At 46.4% G+C, this 25,674-nt stretch overlaps 4 protein-coding genes across 6 annotated transcripts in view; 1 reads left to right on the top strand and 3 right to left on the bottom strand.

Annotated features, from left to right (window-relative positions):
* Window positions 1-3,551: 3,551 nt before the first annotated feature.
* Window positions 3,552-5,637, bottom strand: exosc3 (exosome component 3). The gene is made up of 4 exons (XM_080526873.1): window positions 5,412-5,637; window positions 4,486-4,635; window positions 4,192-4,343; window positions 3,552-3,926 (listed from the first exon to the last, which is right to left on the bottom strand). The coding sequence occupies exons 1-4, from the start codon at window positions 5,619-5,621 to the stop codon at window positions 3,719-3,721; spliced, it is 720 nt and encodes a 239-aa protein (XP_080382999.1). The 5' UTR covers window positions 5,622-5,637; the 3' UTR covers window positions 3,552-3,718.
* Window positions 5,638-6,179: 542 nt separating this feature from the next.
* LOC308153791 (putative pancreatic secretory proteinase inhibitor) lies at window positions 6,180-7,980 on the bottom strand (the record flags this gene model as incomplete). Its single annotated transcript, XM_080526982.1, has 4 exons — window positions 6,180-6,310; window positions 6,604-6,716; window positions 7,176-7,210; window positions 7,929-7,980. 4 exons carry the CDS (start codon window positions 7,978-7,980, stop codon window positions 6,265-6,267), a joined length of 246 nt encoding a protein of 81 aa, XP_080383108.1. The 3' UTR covers window positions 6,180-6,264.
* A 2,634-nt stretch (window positions 7,981-10,614) lies between these two features.
* On the top strand, window positions 10,615-15,149 carry nipsnap3a (nipsnap homolog 3A (C. elegans)). The gene is made up of 6 exons (XM_080526403.1): window positions 10,615-10,775; window positions 12,265-12,472; window positions 12,642-12,803; window positions 13,390-13,539; window positions 13,924-14,010; window positions 14,398-15,149. Exons 1-6 carry the CDS (start codon window positions 10,692-10,694, stop codon window positions 14,472-14,474), a joined length of 768 nt encoding a protein of 255 aa, XP_080382529.1. The 5' UTR covers window positions 10,615-10,691; the 3' UTR covers window positions 14,475-15,149.
* Window positions 15,150-16,579: 1,430 nt separating this feature from the next.
* abca1b (ATP-binding cassette, sub-family A (ABC1), member 1B) overlaps window positions 16,580-25,674 on the bottom strand; it is a 49,211-nt gene continuing 40,116 nt past the window's right edge. For 2 of the 3 annotated variants that reach the window (XM_080526402.1, XM_080526401.1), the window contains exons 29-45: window positions 24,885-24,979; window positions 24,445-24,477; window positions 24,201-24,306; window positions 23,659-23,903; window positions 22,594-22,771; window positions 22,124-22,239; window positions 21,740-21,884; window positions 21,340-21,463; window positions 20,320-20,449; window positions 19,861-20,041; window positions 19,115-19,221; window positions 18,769-18,910; window positions 18,023-18,157; window positions 17,753-17,856; window positions 17,419-17,511; window positions 17,008-17,251; window positions 16,580-16,836 (exon numbers count right to left, since the gene is read on the bottom strand). In XM_080526402.1, the coding sequence (XP_080382528.1) occupies window positions 16,666-16,836; window positions 17,008-17,251; window positions 17,419-17,511; window positions 17,753-17,856; window positions 18,023-18,157; window positions 18,769-18,910; window positions 19,115-19,221; window positions 19,861-20,041; window positions 20,320-20,449; window positions 21,340-21,463; window positions 21,740-21,884; window positions 22,124-22,239; window positions 22,594-22,771; window positions 23,659-23,903; window positions 24,201-24,306; window positions 24,445-24,477; window positions 24,885-24,979 (2,349 nt within the window). In that variant the 3' untranslated portion in view covers window positions 16,580-16,665. Of the gene's footprint in view, window positions 16,837-17,007; window positions 17,252-17,418; window positions 17,512-17,752; window positions 17,857-18,022; window positions 18,158-18,768; window positions 18,911-19,114; window positions 19,222-19,860; window positions 20,051-20,319; window positions 20,450-21,339; window positions 21,464-21,739; window positions 21,885-22,123; window positions 22,240-22,593; window positions 22,772-23,658; window positions 23,904-24,200; window positions 24,307-24,444; window positions 24,478-24,884; window positions 24,980-25,674 lie in introns of all 3 variants that reach the window. The other variant, XM_080526400.1, reaches the window with a different exon arrangement.

The following is a 25,674-nucleotide window of genomic DNA, read 5'->3' on the forward strand; positions in this document are numbered from 1 at the left end:
TGTGTGTGTGTGTGTCTGTGTGTGTGTGTGTCTGTGTGTGTGTGTGTGTGTGTGTGCGTGCGTGCATGTGCGTGTGTGTGCATGTCTGTGTGTGTATTATCAAGACTAACATGTTTTTCTTGTCCATCCTGCCAAGGTGTCACATTTTGCAGTCATTCCACAAGCAGACAGAATGTCTTCAGTGTCCCCAGCCACCACAGTCCTCATATGATGCAGTAACAGGTGCTTATCTCCTCTATATGACTGCTATCTCCTCTTCTCTCCTGTTATCCAAAACACACATCATAAAACAATTACTTCCCTTTGATATGTACACAGCTGAGGCCGAGGCTACACGGCGCCGGATTTGGCTGAAACGGCGAGGATCTGATATTGTTTGCAACTCACGGCTACAGAACTCCGCCAAATTCGTGAGCTGAGACTGTGACGAGATGATAACGTTTCCGTATCGTTTTTGGAGTCGTGTGGTCAGCGATTGGGTGCGTTTTTCAATGACGATGACGCAGACACCCACTTGTTTGTGGTTTACTTAATACTGTTGGGCACTTGAGGTTACATTCAATGCATGACTTGTGCTATATAGGCAAAATAATGAAAGCGGCAAGTAACAAGTGTGCGCATCAACGGTCTAGGCATTAGGCAGGTAACATGCTCTATATATAAAGTTTGACTGATTGTATGTGCACATTGCGTGCGACCCAACCATTCAGCGCAAGTCTGGTGCTATAAATGGCCTACACCTGATAAACCAGTGCTATGATATTATTTATCGTCTTAGAAACATCTTAGCAAGAGGCACTTCAACAATTGTCATAACGTTTATTATGCATCAGCTCTTTTTATACAACCTACATTTACACAGATGATACATGCCATATCTTAGATGCAGACGTAATGTAAGTGGAGAGAAGATTGATCGGGAGTTGACAATACTACTGAATGAATGAAAATTAATGAATTTCTATTATTTTACGGTACTGTCTCATTATATTTTAATAATTTTCTGGGTCTACCAGTACGCGCATGCCCAGTGTACCTGAATACGCGGTTCCATGTGGCCAGAGATTCTTTTGCGAGACAATGAGATAACGCTTGTGTGGCCAGATATCGAAATTGCGTTTCGTCGTCGTACTGTACTGTCCCTCCTGAGACATCTACTACCCCCCTGTACTGTCCCTCCTGAGACATCTAATACCCCCCTGTACTGTCCCTCCTGAGACATCTACTACCCCCCTGTACTGTCCCTTCTGAGACATCTACTACCCCCCTGTACTGTCCCTCCTGAGACATCTAATACCCCCCTGTACTGTCCCTCCTGAGACATCTACTACCCCCCTGTACTGTCCCTCCTGAGACATCTACTTCCCCCCTGTACTGTCCCTCCTGAGACATCTACTACCCCCCTGTACTGTCCCTCCTGAGACATCTAATACCCCCCTGTACTGTCCCTCCTGAGACATCTACTACCCCCCTGTACTGTCCCTCCTGAGACATCTACTACCCCCCTGTACTGTCCCTCCTGAGACATCTACTTCCCCCCTGTACTGTCCCTCATGAGACATCTACTACCCCCCTGTACTGTCCCTCCTGAGACATCTACTACCCCCCTGTACTGTCCCTCCTGAGACATCTACTACCCCCCTGTACTGTCCCTCCTGAGACATCTAATACCCCCCTGTACTGTCCCTCCTGAGACATCTACTACCCTCCTGTACTGTCCCTCCTGAGACATCTAATACCCCCCTGTACTGTCCCTCCTGAGACATCTAATACCCCCCTGTACTGTCCCTCCTGAGACATCTACTACCCCCCTGTACTGTCCCTCCTGAGACATCTAATACCCCCCTGTACTGTCCCTCCTGAGACATCTACTACCCCCCTGTACTGTCCCTCCTGAGACATCTAATACCCCCCTGTACTGTCCCTCCTGAGACATCTACTACCCTCCTGTACTGTCCCTCCTGAGACACATCTACTACCCCCCTGTACTGTCCCTCCTGAGACATCTAATACCCCCCTGTACTGTCCCTCCTGAGACATCTAATACCCCCCTGTACTGTCCCTCCTGAGACATCTACTACCCCCCTGTACTGTCCCTTCTGAGACATCCATGGTCTACCCCATGCTGGCTACCTGCATGGTGTGCAAGCTTATGTTCCAGCTCAGCACACCAGATTTTAGACTGAAGACCTTTCGTTACCTGATAGTCAATATAACACCTGATGAAGGCAATCTAACACCTGATAAAGTCAACAAAACAATTCCCGGATTGTAAACTGACCACACCCTTCCACTTCCTTGCAGTTAATGTGTACTTACTCACCAGGATATTGAGCTCCACAGAACTGCTTTCCTCTAGCAATAGTTTCCCCTGTCTAACTGCCAACAATGGCAGACAGACAGACAGACAGGCAGGCAGACAGACGGGCAGGCAGGCAGACAGACAGACAAACAGGCAAACACTAAGACATCTGGTCATTGTTTTTTTCTAGAACACGATGAACGTCTGTGTCGTAAAGCTGTGAGAGGAAGTCGTCGTACCTACCAATTAAGAACGTCTCAACCTACCAATTAAAAACGTCTAAACCCATCAATTAGGGAGGTCTCTTGAAAATGGCGTCTGTCAAAATGGTAGCCTAACTGGACCTCAGTCGGGCCTGGGCTCAGAACAACACCTGGTAAATACAAATATGAGATCAACAATTCAGGGGGAAAAAAGGTCTTAACTTTTGATCGGGTGGGATCGTTTTGGGTGGGCTGAGCCCCCCCTGCCCATAGCTACTGCCAGCCTTGACCACAGCTGTCTGGGACCTCCATCGTTGGCCTGGCCAGTGTGTGCTGGGTTTCATACCAGGGAGTCCATGGAAACATGGCGTTGTGTCCCAGTCTGTGTGTCTGCCTGCCTGTACTCCGTCTGTTTGCCTATCTGTCTGTACTCCGTCTGTTTGCCTATCTGTCTGTACTATGTCTGCCTGCACTGTGTGCAGGAGTGTGTGTGAGAGATGGAGAAGAAGTGTAGGTGTAGGCAGGCAACCAAAGACTTCCTCCTTCCTGTAGGTGACTCACCTGTGACCTCAGGAGCTCATGTCCTGTCCTCATCTCGTTTATATGTACTCAGTGTGTTGGCAATGACACATTTCAAGTTGTTGAGCTGGCTACTCTCACTGACATGACTAGTGTGTGTGTGTGTCCTGTTCCCTCCTTTGATAAGGCATGGGGTCTAGTGTCTAGGGTGCAGGGGCTAGTGGTAGTGTCTACGGTGTAGGGGTTAGGGAGTACGGTATAGGAGCTAGGGAGTAGGGTCTAGTGTCTAGGGAGTAGGGTATAGGAGCTAGGGTGTAGGAGCTAGGGAGTAGGATTTAGTGTTTAGGAAGTATGGTGTAGGGCTTGGGGTTGTTTCTGGACTTGACCCAGAGGTGCTTTCCTGCAGTCATGTGACGAGTCAGACGTGTGTGAGGGCTGACGACGCACTAGTGAGGAACATATGAAGTGGTCTGCCCCCTTGTGTGCACAAGGGGAAGTACACAGTCGATTTGCATTTACAGTCAATCAACAGTTAAGGATTGTTGTTTTATTCATAAAAGATAAACAGAGTAGAAATTATCAACCAATAACAACAAAAGACTCAGTTTTGCTGACATGCGCGCACACACACACACACACACACACACACACACACACACACACACACTCACACACACACACTCACACTCACACACTAGACGTTTCCGTCGGCCACCCTCCTGAACAGAGCCAGGCGCTGCGGGGGGGTCATGTTCTCGCAGGCCTCCAGCAGGTTGGCGACTATCAGGGTCTGCTGGAGGGTCTGGGCCTTCACCCACACACGACCGTTCAGGCCCACCACCATCTCCAGGGGGAACAGCTTCTCCAGGTCCCTCACCACCTCACTCTGGGGGGCCAGCAGTCTGGTGGGGGGAGGGGTTCAATCAATCAATCAGTCAGTCAGTCAGTCAACCTGTTATTCTAATTCAATCATCTTAATCTAGTTAATAATCGTATTATTTAAAATGCATAAATGACGACGCTTCATTTTGTAGCCAATCAAAATGCTGCTAGGTAAACAACACAACACAGTGTTCCACAACTCTTTGGCAGTTGGTGAGTTAATGAGTCATATATCAGAATGATAGTGTGTGTGTGTGTATGTGTGTGTGTGTTTCAGTTGGTTACCTGCGCACCAGTCCCAGGGACACCTTGAAGAGTAGCCCCTCGGCTCCAAACACGCCCATCCCATTGGCTCGCCCACAGCTGTCCATACACACCAGCTCCGGCTCCATGTCTTTGTTAGCGATGATGAACTGGGCGTACACCAGGTCTCCTACCTATACACACACACACACACACACTAGAGAAAGTCTAAAGCCTCCCCAGTAACCCTGTTGGCCATCATGGAAGAAGTGTGTGTGCGTATGTGTGCGTGCGTGTGCATGCGTGTGGGTGCGGGTGCCGGTGCGTGTGCCTCACCTGTACGTTGGGTCTGTTCCTCTTGGTGGCGCCCTCGAAGGCTAGGTAGGAGAGGGAGGCCTGCTCGCTCCCGCCCACGTCCACCTTAAACACGTCTCCTGACTTTGCCGTGATGACGCCAATCACACTCTCACCCTTTGCCGGGACATACTGGGGGGGGGGGGGGGGACAAGAGTTTTGAGTCCACAACATCACCATAGAGACCAGCTCTGACAGGGGAGGCCAGTGGAGGTAGACAACGGAGGACGGGGCTCATTGTAATGTATGGAACGGAAAGAGGAATGGTATCAAACAGGTGTTTTTTTTTTTGTCTGACTAGCTAGCTGTAAAACTAGAGTACAACAACCTCAACCTATCACGTGTTTTTGATACCGTTCCTCATTCCGTTCCATGCATTACAATGAGCCCATCCTCTTCTATCTCCACCAGCCTCCACTGCCGTGATATCACCTAGATGTGAGGCAGCAGGAGCCTAGAGGTTAGAGAGGCCGGTGGTTCTATCCAGATGCCTCAGGAGGGATGTGCCCTTTAGCAAGGCCCTTAACCTCGAATTGCTCCAGGGGCGCCGACTATGTCTGAGCATAAAAATACCAAATTCCAACAAGTTTATTGCATGGCAAAAAAAACTATTATTAATAATATTAATAATAATACTATTATTATTATTATTATTATTATTATAATGTGGTTGACTGTAGCATTATAGGAGGTGACGAGACCGAAAAAGGAAATAGAATATGAATAGGTAAACTAGACCCACGCAACTGTTTCTTCATCAACTCCCAAGAAGTCAACACACAACGTAATCCCTACAATTCAGAGGTAACAGAGAGATTAAAACCGATCCCCTGAAAAAACTGTTCAATAGCCAGTTGAATCGCTTTTAGGGTTTATCGACCAGATCCAACATTATTCTCCTCCATTACCCGTCTCTGCTGCGAGTCTATCCAGTAGACGTTGGGCTGTTTGTGCCGCAGGACTCCGCTTTTACACACGAGAACTTCATCACCGTCCCGCCGGAGTCCCGGTCCACAGATGACCTTGTCGGGTTTAGACTCCGTCTCAGGTTGTTCGAAAGAAAATACATCTCCCGGTAATAGAACATCACCGATTTGATCTTTGAAACAACTCAGCATGGCTGTGCCCGGTTGTGTACATGTGAGGGGGAAGACTATCGAGGTGACACACGGAACCGAAGAAACTGCACTGAAAGCTAAAGTTGTAGCCCTGCAGCGCCCCCAAGTGGTTCTATACGTTAACTACCTACTTAGGTGATCATCGTGTTTGACAGAGATAGTGTTTATATTATTTAATTGGAAAAATTATTTAAAAAAAGTATATGTTGTGTTGTGTCAACAAACAAAGCACAAGCCAGTAGGTGCCTCGAGACCTTTAATTGCAAAAGATTACAGCAGCAATAACTGAAAAATCAATTTAATTTTCATAACAGAGATAGTGGTGAGATTTAATACAAATCAATATGATTATAGAAAATGATATGTTCGAGTGAGCGCATATGTCTGTATTTGTGTGCGCTCATGCGTGTGTGTGTGTGTGTGTGTGTGTGTGTGTGTGTGTGTGTGTGTGTGTGTGTGTGTGTGTGTGTAGGTATGTCTCTGCGTGTGTGTGCATGCTTGTGTGCGTGCATGTAGGTGCGTGTGTGTGTGTGTGTGTGTGTGTGTGTATCTCACAAACAGCTTCATTCAAACATAACAGAACGATTCAGAAATACATTGTGTGACAGAATCATCACTTTAACAGTGGAGTTGTCATCCTTCCTCAGCAGCTTCCTTCTCTCACTATCATGATGTCAGCATTGGTTTCCCTGGAGACAGAGACAGAGAACATGATTGGTTATCAAGACAGCCACTTTTTCCATTCTGAAAGCAGTCAATATTAAGTAGTAAATCACACATTCTCCTCCATCAAATGGTGACTCAAAACCCATATTTTTAAACTCGCTTTTAATCTTGAACTATTTTTTTGAATTGCTGTTACCGACAGTGCTTTTGTTTAATTCCATTCTATTATTATTATTATTATTATTATTATTGTTATTATTGTTATTATTACATGACACACCACTGACTGGCCCAGGACTGTCAGTGGGCTACTCACAGTCTGTGGACACACAGGGCACACTCGTTGGGGTACGTGTGTCCATCGCTGCCACAGACAGGGGAGTAGTTGAGTGGACACGCCTGCGTCACACTCATGTCCCCACAAGCAGGCTGGGAGAGGGGAGGGAAGGAGAGGAGAGGGGGGAAAGAGAGAGAGAGGAGAGGGGGAGAGAGGAAGAGGGGAGGGGGGGGAGAGAGAGAGAGACAGAGAGAGAGAGAGAGGAGAGGGGGGAAAGAGAGAAAGAGGGGAGGGGGGGAGAGAGAGAGACAGAGAGAGAGAGAGAGAGAGAGAGAGGAGAGGGGGGAAAGAGAAAAAGAGGGGAGGGGGGAGAGAGGAAGAGGGGAGGGGGGAGAGAGAGAGAGACAGAGAGAGAGAGAGAGAGAGAGAGAGAGAGAGAGAGAGAGGGGGGGGGGGGGGGAGGTTTTCAATACAATAGCATCCATGTACTCTAAGGTTTTGACTACACACGTGTATACCGTATTTCATCAACAGCATTACTATGTTGTCATGAGTATTTGAGCTCTGTAATAAAGATGTTTGTGTGTTATTCATAAAGTTTAAAGTCTTACCCTCCTGTACAGCCTGGACCTGTTCCCCGCATCTGCTACAGTCACAACAAAGTTACTATTCACAGCCAGGGGAGGCTGATGGAGGTAGAAATCGGAGGACGGGGCTCATAGTAATGCATTAGGACGGAATCAGGAACGGTGTCAAACACTCCATTCCATTCCTCATTCCATTCTGTGCATTACAATGAGCCTGTCCTCCGATTTCTACCTCTACCAGCCTCCACCGATTCACACACTAGATTCAGTTTGTTATCCCTTGTTGGGTATTTTGTGTATACTACATAGTACATACTATACTAGAAACCAGTGTGCGGGGTTCTACTCGTTTCTATGGACTTAACCCTTTATAGGGCACTCATTGAAATACTTTGAAATTCTACATTTCAACCCTAGAGTGTTATTGGAGGACATAAGAAGACATTTTTACTTGAGTGACATTTTTTAAAAATATTATTTTTCATCTTCAAAATCAAGGTCAGCGAAGTTACCATATATGGTTCCTTGCCCGTTCGTGGTAAAAAAAAATCATCAATCAACACATCTGAACTCTCATTTAATAACACATTTTTATAGCACATTATAACAACCCTCGCGTATCTTCTAGGATTTATAATGAACAGTAGGCTACTGATAGTATGTTTCCATCACGATGTCTATGCCAACGCATTACGTTGCTCAGGTATGATCATAAACTGAACGAGCCTCTCTCGTCCTGATTCTGAGGGAGAGGATGTGTGAGAGGAGGGATCTTACCTGCCGAGATGAACACCGCCACACACACCAGCAGAAGAGCTTTCCCGATCATGTCGACTTTGGGTTTTCCCGAATGAACACAATTCAGCTGATAACAATAGTTGGTATACGTCCCGTAGAATAGTTGGTATACGAACGGGTAGAGTTGTTTTATTAAACGGCAGAGAGAGTCTGAGTCTGTTATGTCTTTCTTCTTGGCTCTGTCTTATCTCCGATGTGCCTTCCTCAGGGTCGTATGTCCGTCTGGTGCGGGTCGGTGTCGCGGCGTTGTCATATAGTGTGAGAGGGAGGGTCTGTCCGGGACGGGGGACGTGAACGAATGTGACCCTGGGCGGAGAGAGAGGGGGGTAGCGCCGGGTGTTTTGACGGCCGCGCACCTGACTGTCCCGCCGGTCCCAGGTCACAGGCGGAGCCTCCCCATTGTCCTTTTAGAGTCCCATTGTCCCATCAGAGGATAAACATTCCAGCTACTGTCCCAATATTGCTGAGCAGGAGACCGGCCAGAACAACAGAGGGGCGGGACACATACTGGTTGGTACAAGAGCAACTAAGGGTTTTTGGGTGTTATGACACATTTGAATGAATGAATGAATGAATGAATGAATGAATGAATGGTCTTTATTGTCATTGATATAGTACAGGTACCATACAACGACATTTGGGAGGGGGGGCTCCCCTGGTGCTAGGATTTTTTTTTACTAAAAACAAGAAGGGAAAAGAGCTGGTTTACATAAATAAAGGCTATGTACACTATCCACTATACTATACTATACAAATAAAACACTGTGCTGTACTCTATGCTATGCTATAAATATCCTAACATTTCCTATCTCTGAACCTTATGTACCCGAGGGTTGTCATATTGCACATAGTGTTATTGCACATTCATTTAAAGTGTCGCAATTTGCAGGTTTGAAATGTTCACAGTTGTGTTTCAGTATTGCACTTGATTACAATCTAGTAGCTGCCATCACATTTTCTAGATTGTCCAGGGCCTATGAACCTAGGTCTTTGCTGTGTTCAGGGCCTGAATGGCCCTGGGGTAGAAGCTGAGCTTCAGTCTATTTGTCCTTGCGGACATGGTCCTGAACCGCCTGCCCGAGGGCAGCCGAACAAAGTGTTCGTTCCCAGGGTGGGATGGGTCTCTGGAGATCTTGGAGGCCTTCCTGAGGCAGCGTGTGTTGTACAGCTCTTCCAGAGAGGGGAGGGGGGCGCCGGTGATCTTCTGGGCCGATCTCACGACTCTCTGTAGCGCTTTCCTCTCTGCGGCTGTGCAGCTGGAGAACCACACGCAGATGCAGTAGGTGAGGATGCTCTCCACTGTGCAGCGGTAGAAGGTCACAAGCAGCTCCTGTTTGAGGTGGTATTTTCTGAGGACTCTTAGTGTTATGGTTTTAGATATGACACATTTGTATTGAGCGTTGTAGTTTTGGATATGTCTGGCCCAATAACTCTAGGGTCTACTCTTGTTTTCATGTCACTCTGGATGGCAGAAGTTGGTCTGTGTACCATGGTTGGGTAGTGCAGTTTAAAGGCATTTTTGCAGTAGCTTGGTGGTAGTTCAAATCCTAGTGTTTCCCATAGTTAACTACTCCCCCATGTAGCGGTGAAGTAAGATAGGCCTACTGTCACTGTTTATTTGGAATTAAGTCGTTATTCCAGCCCTTGAACTTAAATCTGCCTACTATTTGTTACTTCTCTGCCTATGGTCTCCCTACTTTGATTCACATCACCATTTCTCTCTCTCTCTCCAGGTGATTTCAGAGCATTTCAATCACACACTGTCACACAGTCATCTTTCAATAACTTGAGTTAATGAGTTATTGAAAGATGACTGTGTGACAGTGTGTGATTGAAATGCTCTGAAATAACCTGGATTAACTCATTAACAATAACTCACAACTCATCTGTTGGTTGAAGTAGATTCCACTACTTTTTCAAAGTAGCTTTAGCCAAATTATATTTCTCTCAAGGGTAGCTTGGGTGTAGTTCAACTTCTTTCTTTGGTAATCTAGTTAAATACATTTTCAGAGTAGCAAAAGTAGCAAATATGGCAATGTATATCCACTCCAACATATCTGTGAATTGTTGGTGCATCATTAAGCCCGTTCATCAGAGAAACGCAGTTATTACAGCTAAATATAATATAATCTTATATTTTAAAATAAATGTATTTTATAGGCTATAACATTTTTTGTTTGTGTGTCTATTCACATAATGTTGACTTGTGTTACACATTACATTCCAGGTGGTACATTTTGTCCACATAAACAACAACTAATGTGAGTCATGTTAATCAGTCACATCATAGAATCATGTTATGGTACATTGATATAACTTTGATGTTTAGGCCACTTATCTTATTGCTCGTTCAGCTTTGTTCAAGCATTTAATCAGATCAGAGAGAGATGAAGAATTGTATTCTATGATGATCATTTTTTGTTATTTCGACACAGAAATTAAACCTCACAATCTTATACACGTTAACAATAACATAATTACACACTGGTATACCATATGTATAAATATTTAACACCTCTGATGTGAAACGACGGTCTGACATCTGACCCAAAAGTATGGATGATGATCAATGGATACAACATCTTGTCATGTTTGACTATCCTTCGCTGTCATGGGTCATTGATTAAACTTGACCTGCCCTCGGCTTCCGTAGTCCATAATGCGACTAGTACGTTTGTAGAAACTTGGAAACTTGACTGAAACAGTGGTGCTTCCGAGCTGTGTCCACTAACGCACAGCGTCATGTTTACGGTAAAAAATGCGCTTCGCTCTGTCTGCAGATCATCACGGATCATAGAACATATTTCTAGGAAAAACGGTGACGTGGTGAGTTCTGTTCATTGATTGATTTGTTCTACTTTTCATGCTGTGATCAATTGAATACTGGCGTAATCGATTGAAATCACTAGAAGTCGCTCGAAAAACACAAAACAACAAAATGACATTGAACTTAATATTAGCATAAAACCTTTCTTTTTGTGCAGATTTGCGTGGTATTGGGAAACTCTCACCAGGAAGAGATAATGACCTCCATAGTCGTGATCTGTCTGCTGTTGAGAAATGTTCACATTTCAGTTACTGAAAGTCATACGTTATTGAAATATTACATTTCGTTGTACCCGTACTATGACAATAAAGATAATTCATTCATTCATTTACCTGTAGGTAGTGTCATAATGACGTGTTTATAATAAAGCAACAGGCACACTACTGGCAGACATAGGCCACAGTGCATCCGAAAAGTATTCACACCCCTTCACTTTTTCCACATTTTGTTATTACAGCCTTATTGCAAAATTGATTAAATTCATTTTATTTATTTTTTTAATCTTTGGAAATGTATTAAAAGTAAAACACTCAAATATCACATGTACATAAGTATTCACTCCCTTTGCTATGTCCACCTGTGGTAAATTCAATTGATTGGACATGATTTGGATAGGCACAAATCTGTCTATATAAGGTCCCACAGTTGACATGTCAGAGCACAAACGAAGCCATGAGGTCAAAGGTCTGTAGACCTCTGAGACAGGACTGTATAAAGGCACAGATCTGAGGAAGGGTACAAACAAATGTCTGCAGCATTGAAGGTCTTATGTACATGTGATATTTGAGTGTTTTATTTTTAATACATTTGCAAAGATTGAAAAAATAAACTTTTTCACTTTGTCATTATGGGGTATTGTGTGTAGAATTTTGAGAGGAAAACATGTAATTTAATCCATTTTGGAATAAGGCTGTGACATAACAACATGTGGAAAAGGTGAAGGGGTGTGAATACTTTCCGGATGCACTGTAGTCCACCATGTCTCTCTGTAGTCACTCCAGTACAACACTGAGCCTTTGGACTTTGACTGATTGAAAAGTTAGATAATGAACTGAGTCCAGAGGTGGTTTCTCTCATAGGAGCAGGCCGCTGGTTTAACATTAACAATGAGTGTTTATCGGACTGGGAAATCATGTTAATGAGTCACGTTTGACTATGTTGTAGAACACTGAGAAAAGATGTAACAAATGGTCGAAAGGCTCTACAACTGTTAAATAAAGTTGTATCTAATCATTTACAATGGAAGGAGTATCTCTCTCTCCCCTCTCTCTCTCTCTCTCTCTCTCTCTCTCTCTCTCTCTCTCTCTCTCTCTAACCCTATATATATACATACTATACACAGATAGGCCTACTCATGTAGTGCTGTGGTGAGAGGCAACCCAGGTTCAAATGCCACTCTTATGTCTGACTATGTTAGTGTAGTACCTCCGTCCGGCCACTGGGTGTCAGTGTCACCCTCCCTCACTGTGTTGTGTCCTCTCCTGCCAGCCCAGAGCATGCATCTCCACCGGGCCCCAGCAGCAACACGGCACCTTCTATGAGTTCCGCACCTACTGCATCCGCCCGGAGAAGAACGCAGCGTTCCTGAAGCTGACCAATGAGAAGATTCACCTGAGGACCGCCCACTCTGAGCTGCTAGGCTATTGGAGCGTGGAGTACGGGGGGCTGAACCAGGTGTTCCACATCTGGAAGTATGGTGAGGAGGGGGGGGGGGGGGGGGGGGGGGGGAGAGAGACACACAAAGGAGAGGAGAGAAAGAGAGTGAGACTAAATTGCAGCTCACCCAAAACGCCCCTGCTATGGTCCTAACAAAAACGAAGAAGTTTGAACACATTACACCAATCCTCCTTCTCTGCTTTCTCCAGACAGCTACTCCCAGCGGGCAGGCGTGCGGGCATCCCTGGCTCAGGACCCCAGCTGGATAGAGCAGTACATCTCCAAGGCCATGCCCATGCTGACGTCACAGGACAACGAGGTCACCTACCTGGTGCCCTGGAGCAGCGTGGTCCGGCCTCCCAAGGAAGGAGGTAGAGAGAGAGAGAGAGAGAGTGTGTGTGTGTGTGTGTGTGTGTGTGTATGTGTGTGTGCGCGTGCGTGTGTGTGTGTATGTGTGTGTGTGTGTGTGTGTGTGTGTGTGTGTGTGTGTGTGTGTGTGTGTGTATGTGTGTGTGCGCGTGCGTGTGGACACTTTGACCTGCATGCTTTTCACCAGGCCAGTCATCTCAGCTCCTGCTCTGGTGAACCACAGATTTCAGAGCAGTTTCTTCAGTTCCTATTCCTCCACACGATTGGGCAGCTTCTCTGCACTTTCAGGAAGTGAAACCCCCTCTGTTTTCCTTAATATTTCATGAGTCAGCATGAGTGATAACAGCTTGGGGAAGTTTAGAGGTCACGACCTCTCACACAGACACCCAGAGAGCCTCCTAGAACTGACGGAACACAACGTCCCATGACCGTCACACACAACTGGTAAACAACACTGTTTTCAGAAGTCAACGGTCAACTCGAGTGTCTGGCTGAGTCGAGAGATGTCTGTGTGTGTGGTTATATATATGTTTATGTGTGTTTATATATATATATATGTGTGTGTGTGTGTGTGTGTGTGTGTTTCAGGTGTGTATGAGTTGGCGTCGTTCCAGATGCGTCCGGGGGGCCCGGCCGTGTGGGGGACAGCATTCCAGGCGGCGGTCAGCGCACACGCAGACACGGGACACGCCCACCTGGTTGGAGTGTTCCACAGCGAGGCTGGACCGCTCAACACAGGTAGGAGGAGGAAGATGATGATGATGATGATTTGCACTCTTACATGCACATGTCTAAGTGTGTATTTGTTTGTTTTTATTTGTATTTTTGAAGTGTATTGTATTGCATCTGTGTACGAAATGTGTAAATAAAGTTTGGTTTGATGTTTGATGTGTTTCCTGTGTAGTCCAGCCCTGTTTAAATAAAGTTGGTTGTGATGTGTTTCCAGTGTAGTCCAGCCCTGTTTAAATAAAGTTGGTTGTGATGTGTTTCCAGTGTAGTCCAGCCCTGTTTAAATAAAGTTGGTTGTGATGTGTTTCCAGTGTAGTCCAGCCCTGTTTAAATAAAGTTGGTTGTGATGTGTTTCCTGTAGTAATAAAGTTGGTTGTGATGTGTTTCCTGTAGTTCACGCCCTGTGGTGGTATGAGGGTCCGGACCAGCGAGCAGCGATGAGACACAAAGCCCACGAAGACCCCAGGGTGGTCGCTGCTGGTGAGACACTTAGAACCTGTTATAACTACTGTTATAACCACTGTTAACTACTGTTATAACCACTGTTAACTACGGTTATAACCACTGTTAACTACTGTTATAACCACTGTTAACTACTGTTATAACCACTGTTAACTACGGTTATAACCACTGTTAACTACTTTTATAACCACTGTTAACTACTGTTAACCACTGTTATAAACACTGTTAACTGACTGTTATAACCAAGAACTATTCAATCATCACTCACTTTGAGAGAAGACAAAAACACAAGAAATGACATTTGCTCTCTGGTCCCTCTCTCCCCTCCTTTGTCTCTCTCTCTCTCTCTTTACCCCCTCTTTCCCTTTCCATGTCTCTTTCCCTTTCCATGTCTCTTTCTCACAGTGAGGGAGAGTGTGACCTACCTGGAGTCTCAGAGGAACAAACTCATGTTCCCCTGCCCCTACTCCCCCCTCAAGTGACCTCTGACCTCTGCCCTGCCTGTCTATCTGAACACCTCAGGACCCAGCCAACTTCAACTGGGTCCGCGACTCTGTGACTAGTGCCTTACACTGTTGTTATTATTATTATTATTATTATTATAGAATTGTATTTTAAATATATGAGTATATAATTATTTATAATTAACTCTAGGTATTTATAAATGTATTACCTGCTACGAAGATGAATGATTAACCCAATGGACCAACATGTTGTAATTTAACTGTCAGATTAATGTTTTAGATGATAATAGACACCAGTTATGAAAGAGTTGATTGTTCACTTGTCATAACTAGAGATTCCCAGCTGTTATGTGATGGTGTCGGTGAACATATTGGTTTCTGCGTTTAGAAATGTCAACACTGTGGATGCTTCACTGTCCTGTGACGTACGCAGGGTACTGTGGTGATGACTTCAGGTGGGAACATGACATGTGAGAACTGAAAAACATTAAAAGACCAATGTGATCATGAAATGCTGTGTGTGCGTGTGTGCGTGAGCACTGAGACCTCTGACAGGATGAACCAAGAGTCTCGCTGGCAGATTTATTCAGTTTTATTGTGTAAATACTATCGACCAGCGTGAGTAACAGATATCCCCACGCCTCTCTCAATACATCCACAACGTAAACAACTATTAAATAAAATGACATTTACTTTACTAGGATCATCTCTCTTTTTTTTTCTTTCCATTGATTGATTAAAAAACAAAACAAAATAATAAAAACACGATTGTCTACATTTATAATAGTCTGTGGAAATTCCAGTGCAAAAAAAGATTCCAATCAACACCACGGATAAAGTGCTTGGAATGTTGAAACTGACCAATGGGACGCTCTGTCTCTGGCAGCTATATTTCTGAATACTTAATTGTCCGTGACACCTGACGGAGCGGCGGTGAAGTGTGTCGCCATAAATGGCCCTGGACGTCACTGGTCTCTGTGTGTGTGTGTGTGACAGGCCACCCGGGACAAGCTTCCATCACACTTTATGACAAGAGACCAATACTGACACGACACCCCCTCAGCATAGACTCACGCTACAGCATTATAGATTCATTAACATTGATTTGGACCTCTGCTCTTTTACTAGTGGTTCAGAGGAGCTGACGATAGTGGACTGTCCTTCAGACGATGGTCTGTCTGTCTGTGTCTGTCTGCCTGTGTGTTTGTCTGTCTGTCTATCTCACTGTCTGCCTGTCTGTCTGCCTGTGTGTTTGTTTGTCTGTCTGTCTGTCTATCTCACGGTCTGCTTGTCTGTCTGTGTGTCTGCAGGCCACTGTATGGTATGTGTTGAGGTATTTGTCAGAGATAAACTGTGAGCATGAGGACTTAAATACTCATCAACAAAAATCTTTAGTTTTTCTTTAAAAAAAGCTTTAAAATCAATCACTTTTAGTTTTCCTTTCTTCACTAGTACAGTACGTTTGCATAGTGTATGACGAGCATGATTGGAGTGTTCTAGGGTGTTCTAGAGTGTTCTAGAATGGCTGAGTCCGCCACAGAAGGTTCTGTCGCTAGGTAGAGCAGGCGCCACAGTAATGCCATGTTTGGACTCAGCCAGAGAAAAAAAAAAAGTAAAAACAATTGCTTGTTTATATATTCATAATCTTCTTCTTTTTTTTCTTCTTTTTTTTTTACATAAATATAAATAAAAAGATACACGACAAATAAAACAAAATCAAACAATAAGAACAATTCTGATTTTTGCAGTTCAGCCCTTGGCCATGGAAATGATTGGGACGCTTCTTCATGGTGTAATTCTGGTCTCGGAGTACAAAACAAAACATGGACATGGACCCTGAATTTCCCCTCAGGCACCAATTGGAATCACGAGTAGAAAATAGCACAAGTTTCACGAACATTGCTGCCCAGGCACTCCAAAGATTATGGCAGTTATTCAAGTTTAACACTTTTCTCTCTCTCTCTCTCTCTCTTTCTCTCTCCTTTAAACACGTACGGCCAGGACCCGGGTCCTAGCTCGCTACACACCGCCGGGGGGGAAACGTTTGCATTGAGCTTTTCCAGTCAGGTGCCCTTCTAGGACGCCTCTGTGCCCGGAGAATTAAGACAAGTATTAAAATACTACTGTAGTAAGAATACAGGGAAGGCAAACGTGAGTCTGAGGTCGCGGGTTCCAGTTCCAGACGTGGGTAGAAGACGACGGTGTCCGTTCACACAAAGCTCTCCTTTGATCTGTCCTCCGCCGCGGCCTTCTCTTCCGCCTGGCGGGAGGTCAGCGGGGTCATGTCCAACGCCATCGCCGCCGCTGCGTTTTTACGCTTCACGGAATTGTCTTTAATGTGGTAATCATCACTCTGGTCCTTGGCGAAGTTCACAAACACCTAGTGGAGGAGTGGAGGAGAGGGGAGGAGTGGAGGAGAGGGGAGGAGTGGAGGAGAGGAGGAGAATTAGCTCTAGTTATGATTTTTGTGTTGTACCTGGTGCAGGGTGGTCTGGGAGACAGAGTAGTCCTCTATCGTGTGTGTGTGTGTGTGTGTGTGTGTGTGTTGTACCTGGTCCAGGGTGGTCTGGGAGACAGAGTAGTCCTCTATCCTCAGCAGCTCCTTGTTCTGGCCCAGGATGGAGAAGATGTGGCTGAGCGAGGTGAGGGAGGAGGGCAGCTGGTACTGCAGCATGTTCCTGTGGCGCTCCTTCAGTGTGCTGCCCGCCAGCTCGCTCTCGATGAACTTCATCACGGGCGCCAGGTCAGGGTCAGCCCCGCCCACCCTCAGGATGATGGTGTAACCGTCCCCGAACCTGGAAAGGAGGGAGGGGGTGCAGAGAGTGAGCCATGATATTTAGAGCTACTTCATCATAATATCATACTATATATTCTATGCTATATGTTTCATCAAAAGATGAAAGATGTTTTTGGTATCTCTTTTCACACGGTGGTTGATCCATCTGTGTCCCGTTTCTCTCACCTGTTCTTCAGGTGCTGCACACTCCCCAGGCAGCGGAACCTCCCGTTGACCATGATGGCCATTCTGGTGCACAGCGCCTCACACTCCTCCATGCTGGAGACACAAAATGGCCGACACGGACATTAGACACAGTGGCAGGCAACTGCTGAACGAGAAACTACATATGTGTGTGTGTGGGTGTGTGTGAATGTGTATGAGTGTCAGGCGCGGATCTTCCATGGTGGCACCTGCCCCCCTTGTGATCTGATTTGTGTGTGTGTGTGTATGTGCATGTGTGTGTGTGCGTGCAAGTGTGTGTGTGTGTGTGTGTGTATGTGAGGATGTGTCCTGTTACCTGTGTGAGGTCAGCACCACAGAGCGGCCCTCTTTGATGACACCGTGGATGCAGTCCCAGAGCGCCCGGCGTGCCTTGGGATCCATCCCTGTGGTTGGCTCGTCCTGTTACCAAGACAACGGGCAGGTTAAAGTTAGCCCACAGGGTCAACAGTCTGTGTGTGTGTGTGTGTGTGCCTGTGTGTGTACGTGTATCAATGTCAGTGTATGTGTGTGTGTGTGTGTGTGTGTATGTGTACGTGCATGCGTGTGTGTGTGTGTGTGGACGTACCAGGAACACTACGGGGGGGCCTCCTATGAGCGCCATGGCGGTGGAGAGCTTCCTCATGTTGCCTCCGCTGTAGCTTCCTGCAGGCTTGTCAACGTACTTCACCAGACCCAGCTTCCTGATCCCCCACTCTGCTACCTGGGGGGGAGGGGGGGGGGAATTAGGCACTTAGTCAAACTAATGCATGGTACACACATAAAGATTTTCTAAATCTTAACAGATTTTTTATCTGAAACACATGAAGATAAAAAATCAAATTTTTTTTTTTTTTTTTAATTAGTTTTTTCAGATTTTATCCCCTTTTTCACCCAATTTGGTAGCCAATTGAACCCAACCTAGCATCCAATTATCCCCTGCCTATTGCGTAGGATCCGCCGCACGACCCCCGTGGCCGGCAGCCCCAGAGGAGATCGCCAGGCAGACTAGCTGACTGGCTCCTCGAGCCCAGCACCGTTATTCCGGCACCCCGGGGGCGCTGTTGCGCGACGGATCCTTGTCCGGAACTATTCCTATACCGCCCTCGAGAGCGGCCGCCCAATATGCCGCTCTCTGTGTGTGCCCCAGCCATATCCGGATCTGGCGAGCTGGGATTGAACAGTTTTGATCGTATTGTGTGTGGTGTGCTCTGATATTCCCAATACATGGCGATCAGGCGTGTGCGTGTGTGTGTGGCAGTCAGGTATGAGTGTATTACATGGAGGTCAGGCGTGTGTGTGTGTGTGTGTGTGTACATGGCGTCAGTCACTCACCTCACACACTTCCTTCTCGGGGACGCCCCGGAGCACGGCGTAGAACTCCAGGTGCTCCCTTCCTGTCAGCAGGTCGTTGATGGCGTCAAACTGGGGGCAGTAGCCCATGTTCTGGTGCACGTCATCTATCTCCCTCAGGATACTATACACATACACACACACACACACACGTCAGTCTACCACAATACTAACATAACTAACTAGAGAAAGAGAGAGGGGAGGAGGGAGGGAGAGAGAGAAACAGAGAAAGAGAGAGAGAGAGAGAGAGAGAGAGAGAGAGAGAGAGAGAGAGAGAGAGAGAGAGAGAGAGAGAGAGAGAGAGAGAGAGACAGACATTGAGACCTACCTCTTCCCAGCCAGGAAGGCCTCTCCGCTGGTCACTATGGAGTCTCCTGTCAGCATCTTGAAGGTGGTGGTCTTCCCTGCTCCGTTCACCCCCAACAGACCAAAACACTGAGGAGGGAGGGAAGGAGGAGGAGAAGAGAGAGAGAAAGAGAGAGAGAGGGAGGGAGGGAGAGAGACAGAGAAGGAGGAGATGAGCATTATATAATCCATGTTTATCATACAGAATATGTGACAAGGTCCGGTGAATTGGTCTGCAAGGTCGGCATCCGATTGAATGTTCAGACTTTTCTAGGGTTCCCACACCTTCTGAAACATCAAATCAAGCACCTTTCAAGCACCTTTCAAGGACTTTCAAGACTCAATTCCCTTTCAAGGACCCAACACGGCATAGTTTGAGACAACTCTAGATAATAGGAACTATTCGCTCACAGACAACAATTAAAAAGAGAGAGAGAGAGAGAGAGAGGGGAATTTGAGGACTTTCAATGACCAGGGAGAGAGAGGGAGGAGAGAGAGAGAGAGAGGGAGGGAGAGGGAGGAGAGAAGGAGGGAGGAGAGAGAGAGAGAGGGAGGGAGAAGGAGGAGAGAGGGAGGGAGGGAGGAGAGAGAGAGAGGGAGGGAGAAGGAGGAGAGAGAGAGGGAGGGATGAGAGAGGGAGGGAGGAGAGAGAGAGAGAGAGAGGGAGGGAGAAGGAGGGAGGGAGGAGAAGGGTCAGAGGAGTGGACTACATATGACGTTTCTAGCTACCTCTCCGGGGGGGATGCCCACACACAGGCGGTCTACCGCCGGCTTCTGGTTCCTCTTGTACACCTTGGTGAGCTGCCGCAGCTCCAGGATGTCTCCGTGGCCCAGCCCGCTGACGATCCTCTGCCTCTCCCTGGCCACGTCCTCGTCCTCCTCACCCACGGGACTCAGCTTGTTCAGCCTGCTGATTGGTCTGGATGGAGGCAGGAAGGGGACGTCACATGACATGTCTTCTGTCTTCTGTCTCACTATACATGATTACTGCTACTGGATGTTGTGTTGTTTATGGTTGCTAAAAAAAAATGGAATGTGTGCTGTGTGCTGTGTGTGTGTGTGTGTGTGTGCGATGTTTATGAGAAGGTTTGTGTGTGTGTGTGTGTGTGTGTGTGTGTGTGTGCGTGCGATATTTATGAGAAGGTTTGTGTGTGTGTGTGTGTGTGTGTGTGTGTGTGAGTATCTCACGTGGGCTTGATGCAGAAGCGGTACTGGATGAGGACGGTGATGATGAAGAAGACCACGCCCTCCACCGCCATGGCGAACAGGTTCTTCCCCACCATGTCCCACTCCAGAGGAGACCGCAGACGGTTCTCACCTGGGAGAGGAGGAAGAGGAGGAAGAGGAGGGAGGAGGGGGGGGGTTGGGTTTTAATCCACATAATAGGTGTAAAAATTACTTGAAACTAAACATCTGCTTGTTAATATGCAAGTGGGACAGAGTGGATGAGAGAGAGTGTGTGTAGGAGAGAGCCAGAGAGAGAGTGGGGGGGAGAGAGAGAGAGACTGAGAGAGAGAGTGGAGCACAGACAGAGAGAGAGACAGAGAGAGAGTGGAGGAGAGACTCTCTCTGAGTGGAGGGGAGAGAGAGAGACAGAGAGAGAGTGGAGGAGAGACAGAGAGAGAGAGACAGAGAGAGAGTGGAGGGGAAAGAGAGAGAGAGAGAGAGTGGAGGAGAGACAGAGAGAGAGACAGAGAGAGAGTGGAGGGGAGAGAGAGAGACAGAGAGAGAGTGGAGGAGAGACAGAGAGAGAGAGACAGAGAGAGAGTGGAGGGGAAAGAGAGAGAGAGAGAGAGAGTGGAGGAGAGACAGAGAGAGAGACAGAGAGAGAGTGGAGGGGAGAGAGAGAGAGAGAGAGTGGAGGGGAGAGAGACAGAGAGACAGAGAGAGTGGAGGGGAGAGAGAGTGGAGGGGGGAGAGAGAGAGAGTGAGAGAGACAGAGAGAGAGTGGAGAGGAGAGACAGAGAGAGACAGAGAGAGAGTGGAGGAGAGACAGAGAGAGAGAGAGAGAGAGTGGAGGAGAGACAGAGAGAGACAGAGAGAGAGTGGAGGGGAGTGAGAGAGAGAGAGAGAGACAGAGAGAGAGAGTGGAGGAGAGAGAGAGACAGAGAGAGAGAGAGTGGAGGAGAGAGAGAGAGTGGAGGAGAGACAGAGAGATAGAGTGGAGGAGAGAGACAGAGAGAGAGGTGGACGTGAAGTGTCTCTTACCGAATCTCTCCAGGGCGTCGGCCATGGCCTGGTTCTTCACCATGTCGATGAGGCCCCGGCCCAGACAGAAGTGAGGGAAGATGAGGAACACGTTCTTCAGGATGTCGTTGATGCCTCCCACTTCCTGCAGGGGGCGACAGAGAGGAAGGGTCAACCACAACAACAACAACAACAACAACAACCACAACAACCACAACCACAACCACAACCACAACAAGGTTTGGGTGGGTTCAGTAAAGATGGAACTGTCACACCCTTTTGACCCTCAACACACCATAGAAGTGGTCTCACTTTGAGGATGTGTCAAAGTATAAAAACCAACCACTATCACTCTTCCTGGAGAGAGATACCAGAGATGGGGTGACAGGATCAGGGGGTCAGGGGGTCAGGGGTGACCTACGTTGTTGCCGAACAGCTCCAGGACGAAGGTGGAGATGGACCCATTGATGCCGATGAGGATGTTGACGCTGGTGAGGACCACGTAGGCCGTGCTGGGGACCTTGAAGAAGAAGGACGCCGGGTACATGAGAGGTGTGATGGACCACCTGGGGAACACACACACACACACACACACACACACACACAGGAGGGTTAGAGTACATCAGAGGGGGATTGGACCACCTGGGTTACATAGCATGAGTGTGTGTGTCAGTGCGTGTGTGTGCGTGTGTGTCTGAGTGTGTGTGTGTGTGTGTGTGTCATATTGTGTGCATGCATGTGTGTGTCTGTGTGTGTCTGTGTGTGTGTGTGTGTGTGTGTGTGTGTGTGTGTGTGTGTATCTCACCCGTAGAGCAGCAGTAGCAGGGCTAGGACAGGCAGGTTGGTTGACGACACGTACGCCTTTTGTTGGAAACACACGAAGATGAGGATGACGAGGCTTGCTGGTACGATGTAGTTACACTGTAGGACAGAGAGGAGACAGCGAGGGGGTTAACCATCAATCAACAAAACTTTATTAACATTAAGCTATTTACACAAACGCAAGTTTAAAGGTCTTCACAGCTACTAAGGCCTAAAGAAGCCGATTCAAACCTGAAAGAAAACAAGACTACCACACTTTTCTTTCTTTTTTTCTTTTTACATTTACATTGACGTACCGGACGCTTTCACATTTCTCTAAAGTTAGTAAATCAACTATACATCAGTCATCGTAGGTAACACCTTCCATAAGAACAAGTGCCATCTGCAGTCACAGAGCTAGAGAAAGCTTCTCAACGCTTTTTTTTCAAAATGGTGTCTGTGGCGCGGTCGTACCATGTCCCAGAGGAAGTTGGCCAGCCAGTAGAGGAGAGGGTGCACCCCGCTGATGAACTGCATGTGCTTGGCCTTGTTCACACGCTCCTGGATGAGGAAGACCACGAAGCTGGCCGGGACGAAGGACATGGCGAAGATCACACAGATGGACACCAGGACGTCCACGGATGTGGTCATCCTATGATGGAGGGAGGGAGGAGAGAGAGAGAGAGAGAGAGAGAGAGAGAGAGAGAGAGAGAGAGAGAGAGAGAGAGAGAGAGAGAGAGGAGGGAGAGGGAGGGAGGAGAGAGGAGGGAGGGAGGAGAAGGGTCAGAGGAGTGGACTACATATGACGTATAACTAGTCTCTAATTATACATCTTACATGTATGCTACATACCTCAAAACCAATTGCCCTTGTACATATCATACTTTACATATCATATTGATATTCATCTCATGTATATATTCACTTTTATATTCATTTATTTATACTCACTGCAATATCTATACTGTGACACCCCTGGTCAATGTGATCACTCTTTACCCTTTGCACTACTGCTGTTTACAATGCTACTTTTGCACATACTGTATTATTGCACATTGCACATACCTCTTTGACATCTGTACATTACATACTGTACATAAGCTACCTTAACTGTACTCATAATTGTATATACCTGTATATAACAGACATACTGTACCTATCACTATCACTGTCATGTTTTTATATCACTATTTGCACTTCTGGTTAGATGCTAAACTGCATTTCATTGTCTGGTACTTGTACTCTGCAATGACAATAAAGTTGAATCTAATCTAATCTAATCTAATACCTTGCACTGTCTACATTATCATGTCTTTTGTACCATATCTGGTTAGATGTCAAACTGCATTTCATTGTCTCAGTACTTTATGACAATAAATTAGAATGTAGTCTAATCTAATAACTGCATGCTTTAAAATGATAGTGTGTGTGTACGACCTGGACAGCTGCACCTTGGTGAGTTTGAGGGTGTGTGTGTGTGTGTTTGTGTGTGCGTGCATGCGTGTGTGCGTGCGTGCGTGCATAGGTGTGTCTACTCACAGCGCCACCTGGGACAGCTGTTCCTTGGTGAGGTTGAGGGGGTGGTTGAAGGCGCTGATGCCGTACTTGGCGGGCTCCGCCCCCTCGGGGAGGTTGGCACGCAGGATTGCGTTGTTCATGACGCCCAGGAAGGCTCCGATGCTGTGCCAGCCCTTGTTGTTGAACCAGATCTTCACGTTGTTCTTGGTGTCCAGGCCGTTGATGAAGCTGGACAGCTTCTCCAGGAACCGGTCCGCTGCTGCGCCCTAGGAGAGAGGGGGGGTGGGGGGTGGAGGAGAGAGGGGGTGGTGGGTGGAGGAGAGGGGGAGGTGGAGGAGAGAGGAGGAGGGGAGTGAGAGAGAGGTATAATAGTTGTTTAGATAGGGGACATGATGAAAGGCCCATAACACAGACAGACAGAGTCTAAATGAATGAATGAATGAAATAGTGACGGTATGAATGATCTAATTAATAAACAAATTCATGGAATAATTAATGTATGAATGAATGAACTAATTAACAAATGAATGGACATCTATTTCCTGGGACAGGCAGTTACATACCTTCTGTAACTCAAAGATCTTCCTGACCCGTTCGATGGCGTCATTGATCTCCTCGGCGGGGGGGAGGACCTGAGTGCTCCTGGCGCCCAATGAGAAGCCTCCATATCTGCATAAGATGCGCCCACATTAAAACCCTGTCCCTGTCTATGAGGAATGGATGAGAGCCAATCGCTCATCTAAAATGCTACTATACACTCTGAACTTGTAGGTGTGGTGAAACAGCAGTCTGAGGAAACACACATACCTGAATTCATTCACGAAGATCTTGTTGTTCAAACTGTGAAAAGAAAACAAGAAGTGTGTGTGTTAATAATCATATTGAAATGAATGTAATGTTTCATTTGGCCTGAAACATTACAAAACAAAACAACAGCTGAGTGATTCTCATGAGGGCTCCTAACAACAACAACAACAACAACAACAACAACAACAACAACAACAATAATAATGTATTTATTTAGTATAGCGCTTTTCTCAGTACTCAAAGACACTACATTCCATGGAGAGAACAAGAATAGTTAGATAAATAAAAAGCAGGCAATAAAAAGCAACAATAAATTGTTTAGATACGTTTAAGAAGGTGTATTTTGAGGTGATAGGACAGTGTGGTGGAAGGTGTGTGTGTAAGTGTGTAAGTGTGTGTGTGTGTGTGTGTGTGTGTGTGTGTGTGTGTGTGTGTGGTACCTTTTGCCGATGATCTGAGCGTACGTCTTCACCAGGTAGTCAGAGATGTTCCGTCCTGTCAGGTTCTGGAGGATGTCGGTCTGGCTGATCATGATCTAAACAACAACAACAAGGTCAACCTGGGGGCCGTTCCACTAAAGGTGGATCAGTATAGCGGCGCTATAAATAAATGCGGCGCTCAGGGAACTCGAGATTGGATTTCAAGCCTCAGGTGATTCCTCGAATGAGGATCAGCCTTGTGTCATCAGTGTTCACAGAAGACAGGCTTACAAATCTTCGATATGGGCGCGTGCACGCAGACATACGCAGCCCAGAAGAGTCGATCTGTCGAAATGAAGATACTCCACTCTGCAGGGGTACTACATTTGCGCAGCATTCCGAATTATTGATTTTTTATGAAGACGGAAAAATAAGATGTAAAATAGTGCAATACTGCCGCAATTAACAAGGCGAGGGAAATGGTTTGGCAAGAAATTGCTGACCGATTAAATGCGTAGGTCATACTAGCCCCAGTTATTGTTATATGTTCATATTTTAATAAATGAATATTTACTACTGTGGTGATATCAGCAGCAGGCTACAAACCGTCATATCGCCACAATGGCCTAGTGGTATCGACCGCTGCCATAGGATTTATTCGTCATTTTATATCGGTGGTTCAAATCCCTCTTCAGGCGCACTTTTTACTGCATTTCGTTGTCTGAATCTAATCTAAAATCTCATCTAAAAAAGTATGTAGGCTATAAAATTATGGTGCAGGCTAATTTACAAGAACTGACACGATTACAAT

The sequence above is a fragment of the Nansenia antarctica genome (assembly GCF_963989245.1).
Source record: "Nansenia antarctica genome assembly, chromosome: 3".
In the NCBI taxonomy this organism is placed as follows: Eukaryota; Metazoa; Chordata; class Actinopteri; order Argentiniformes; family Microstomatidae; genus Nansenia; species Nansenia antarctica.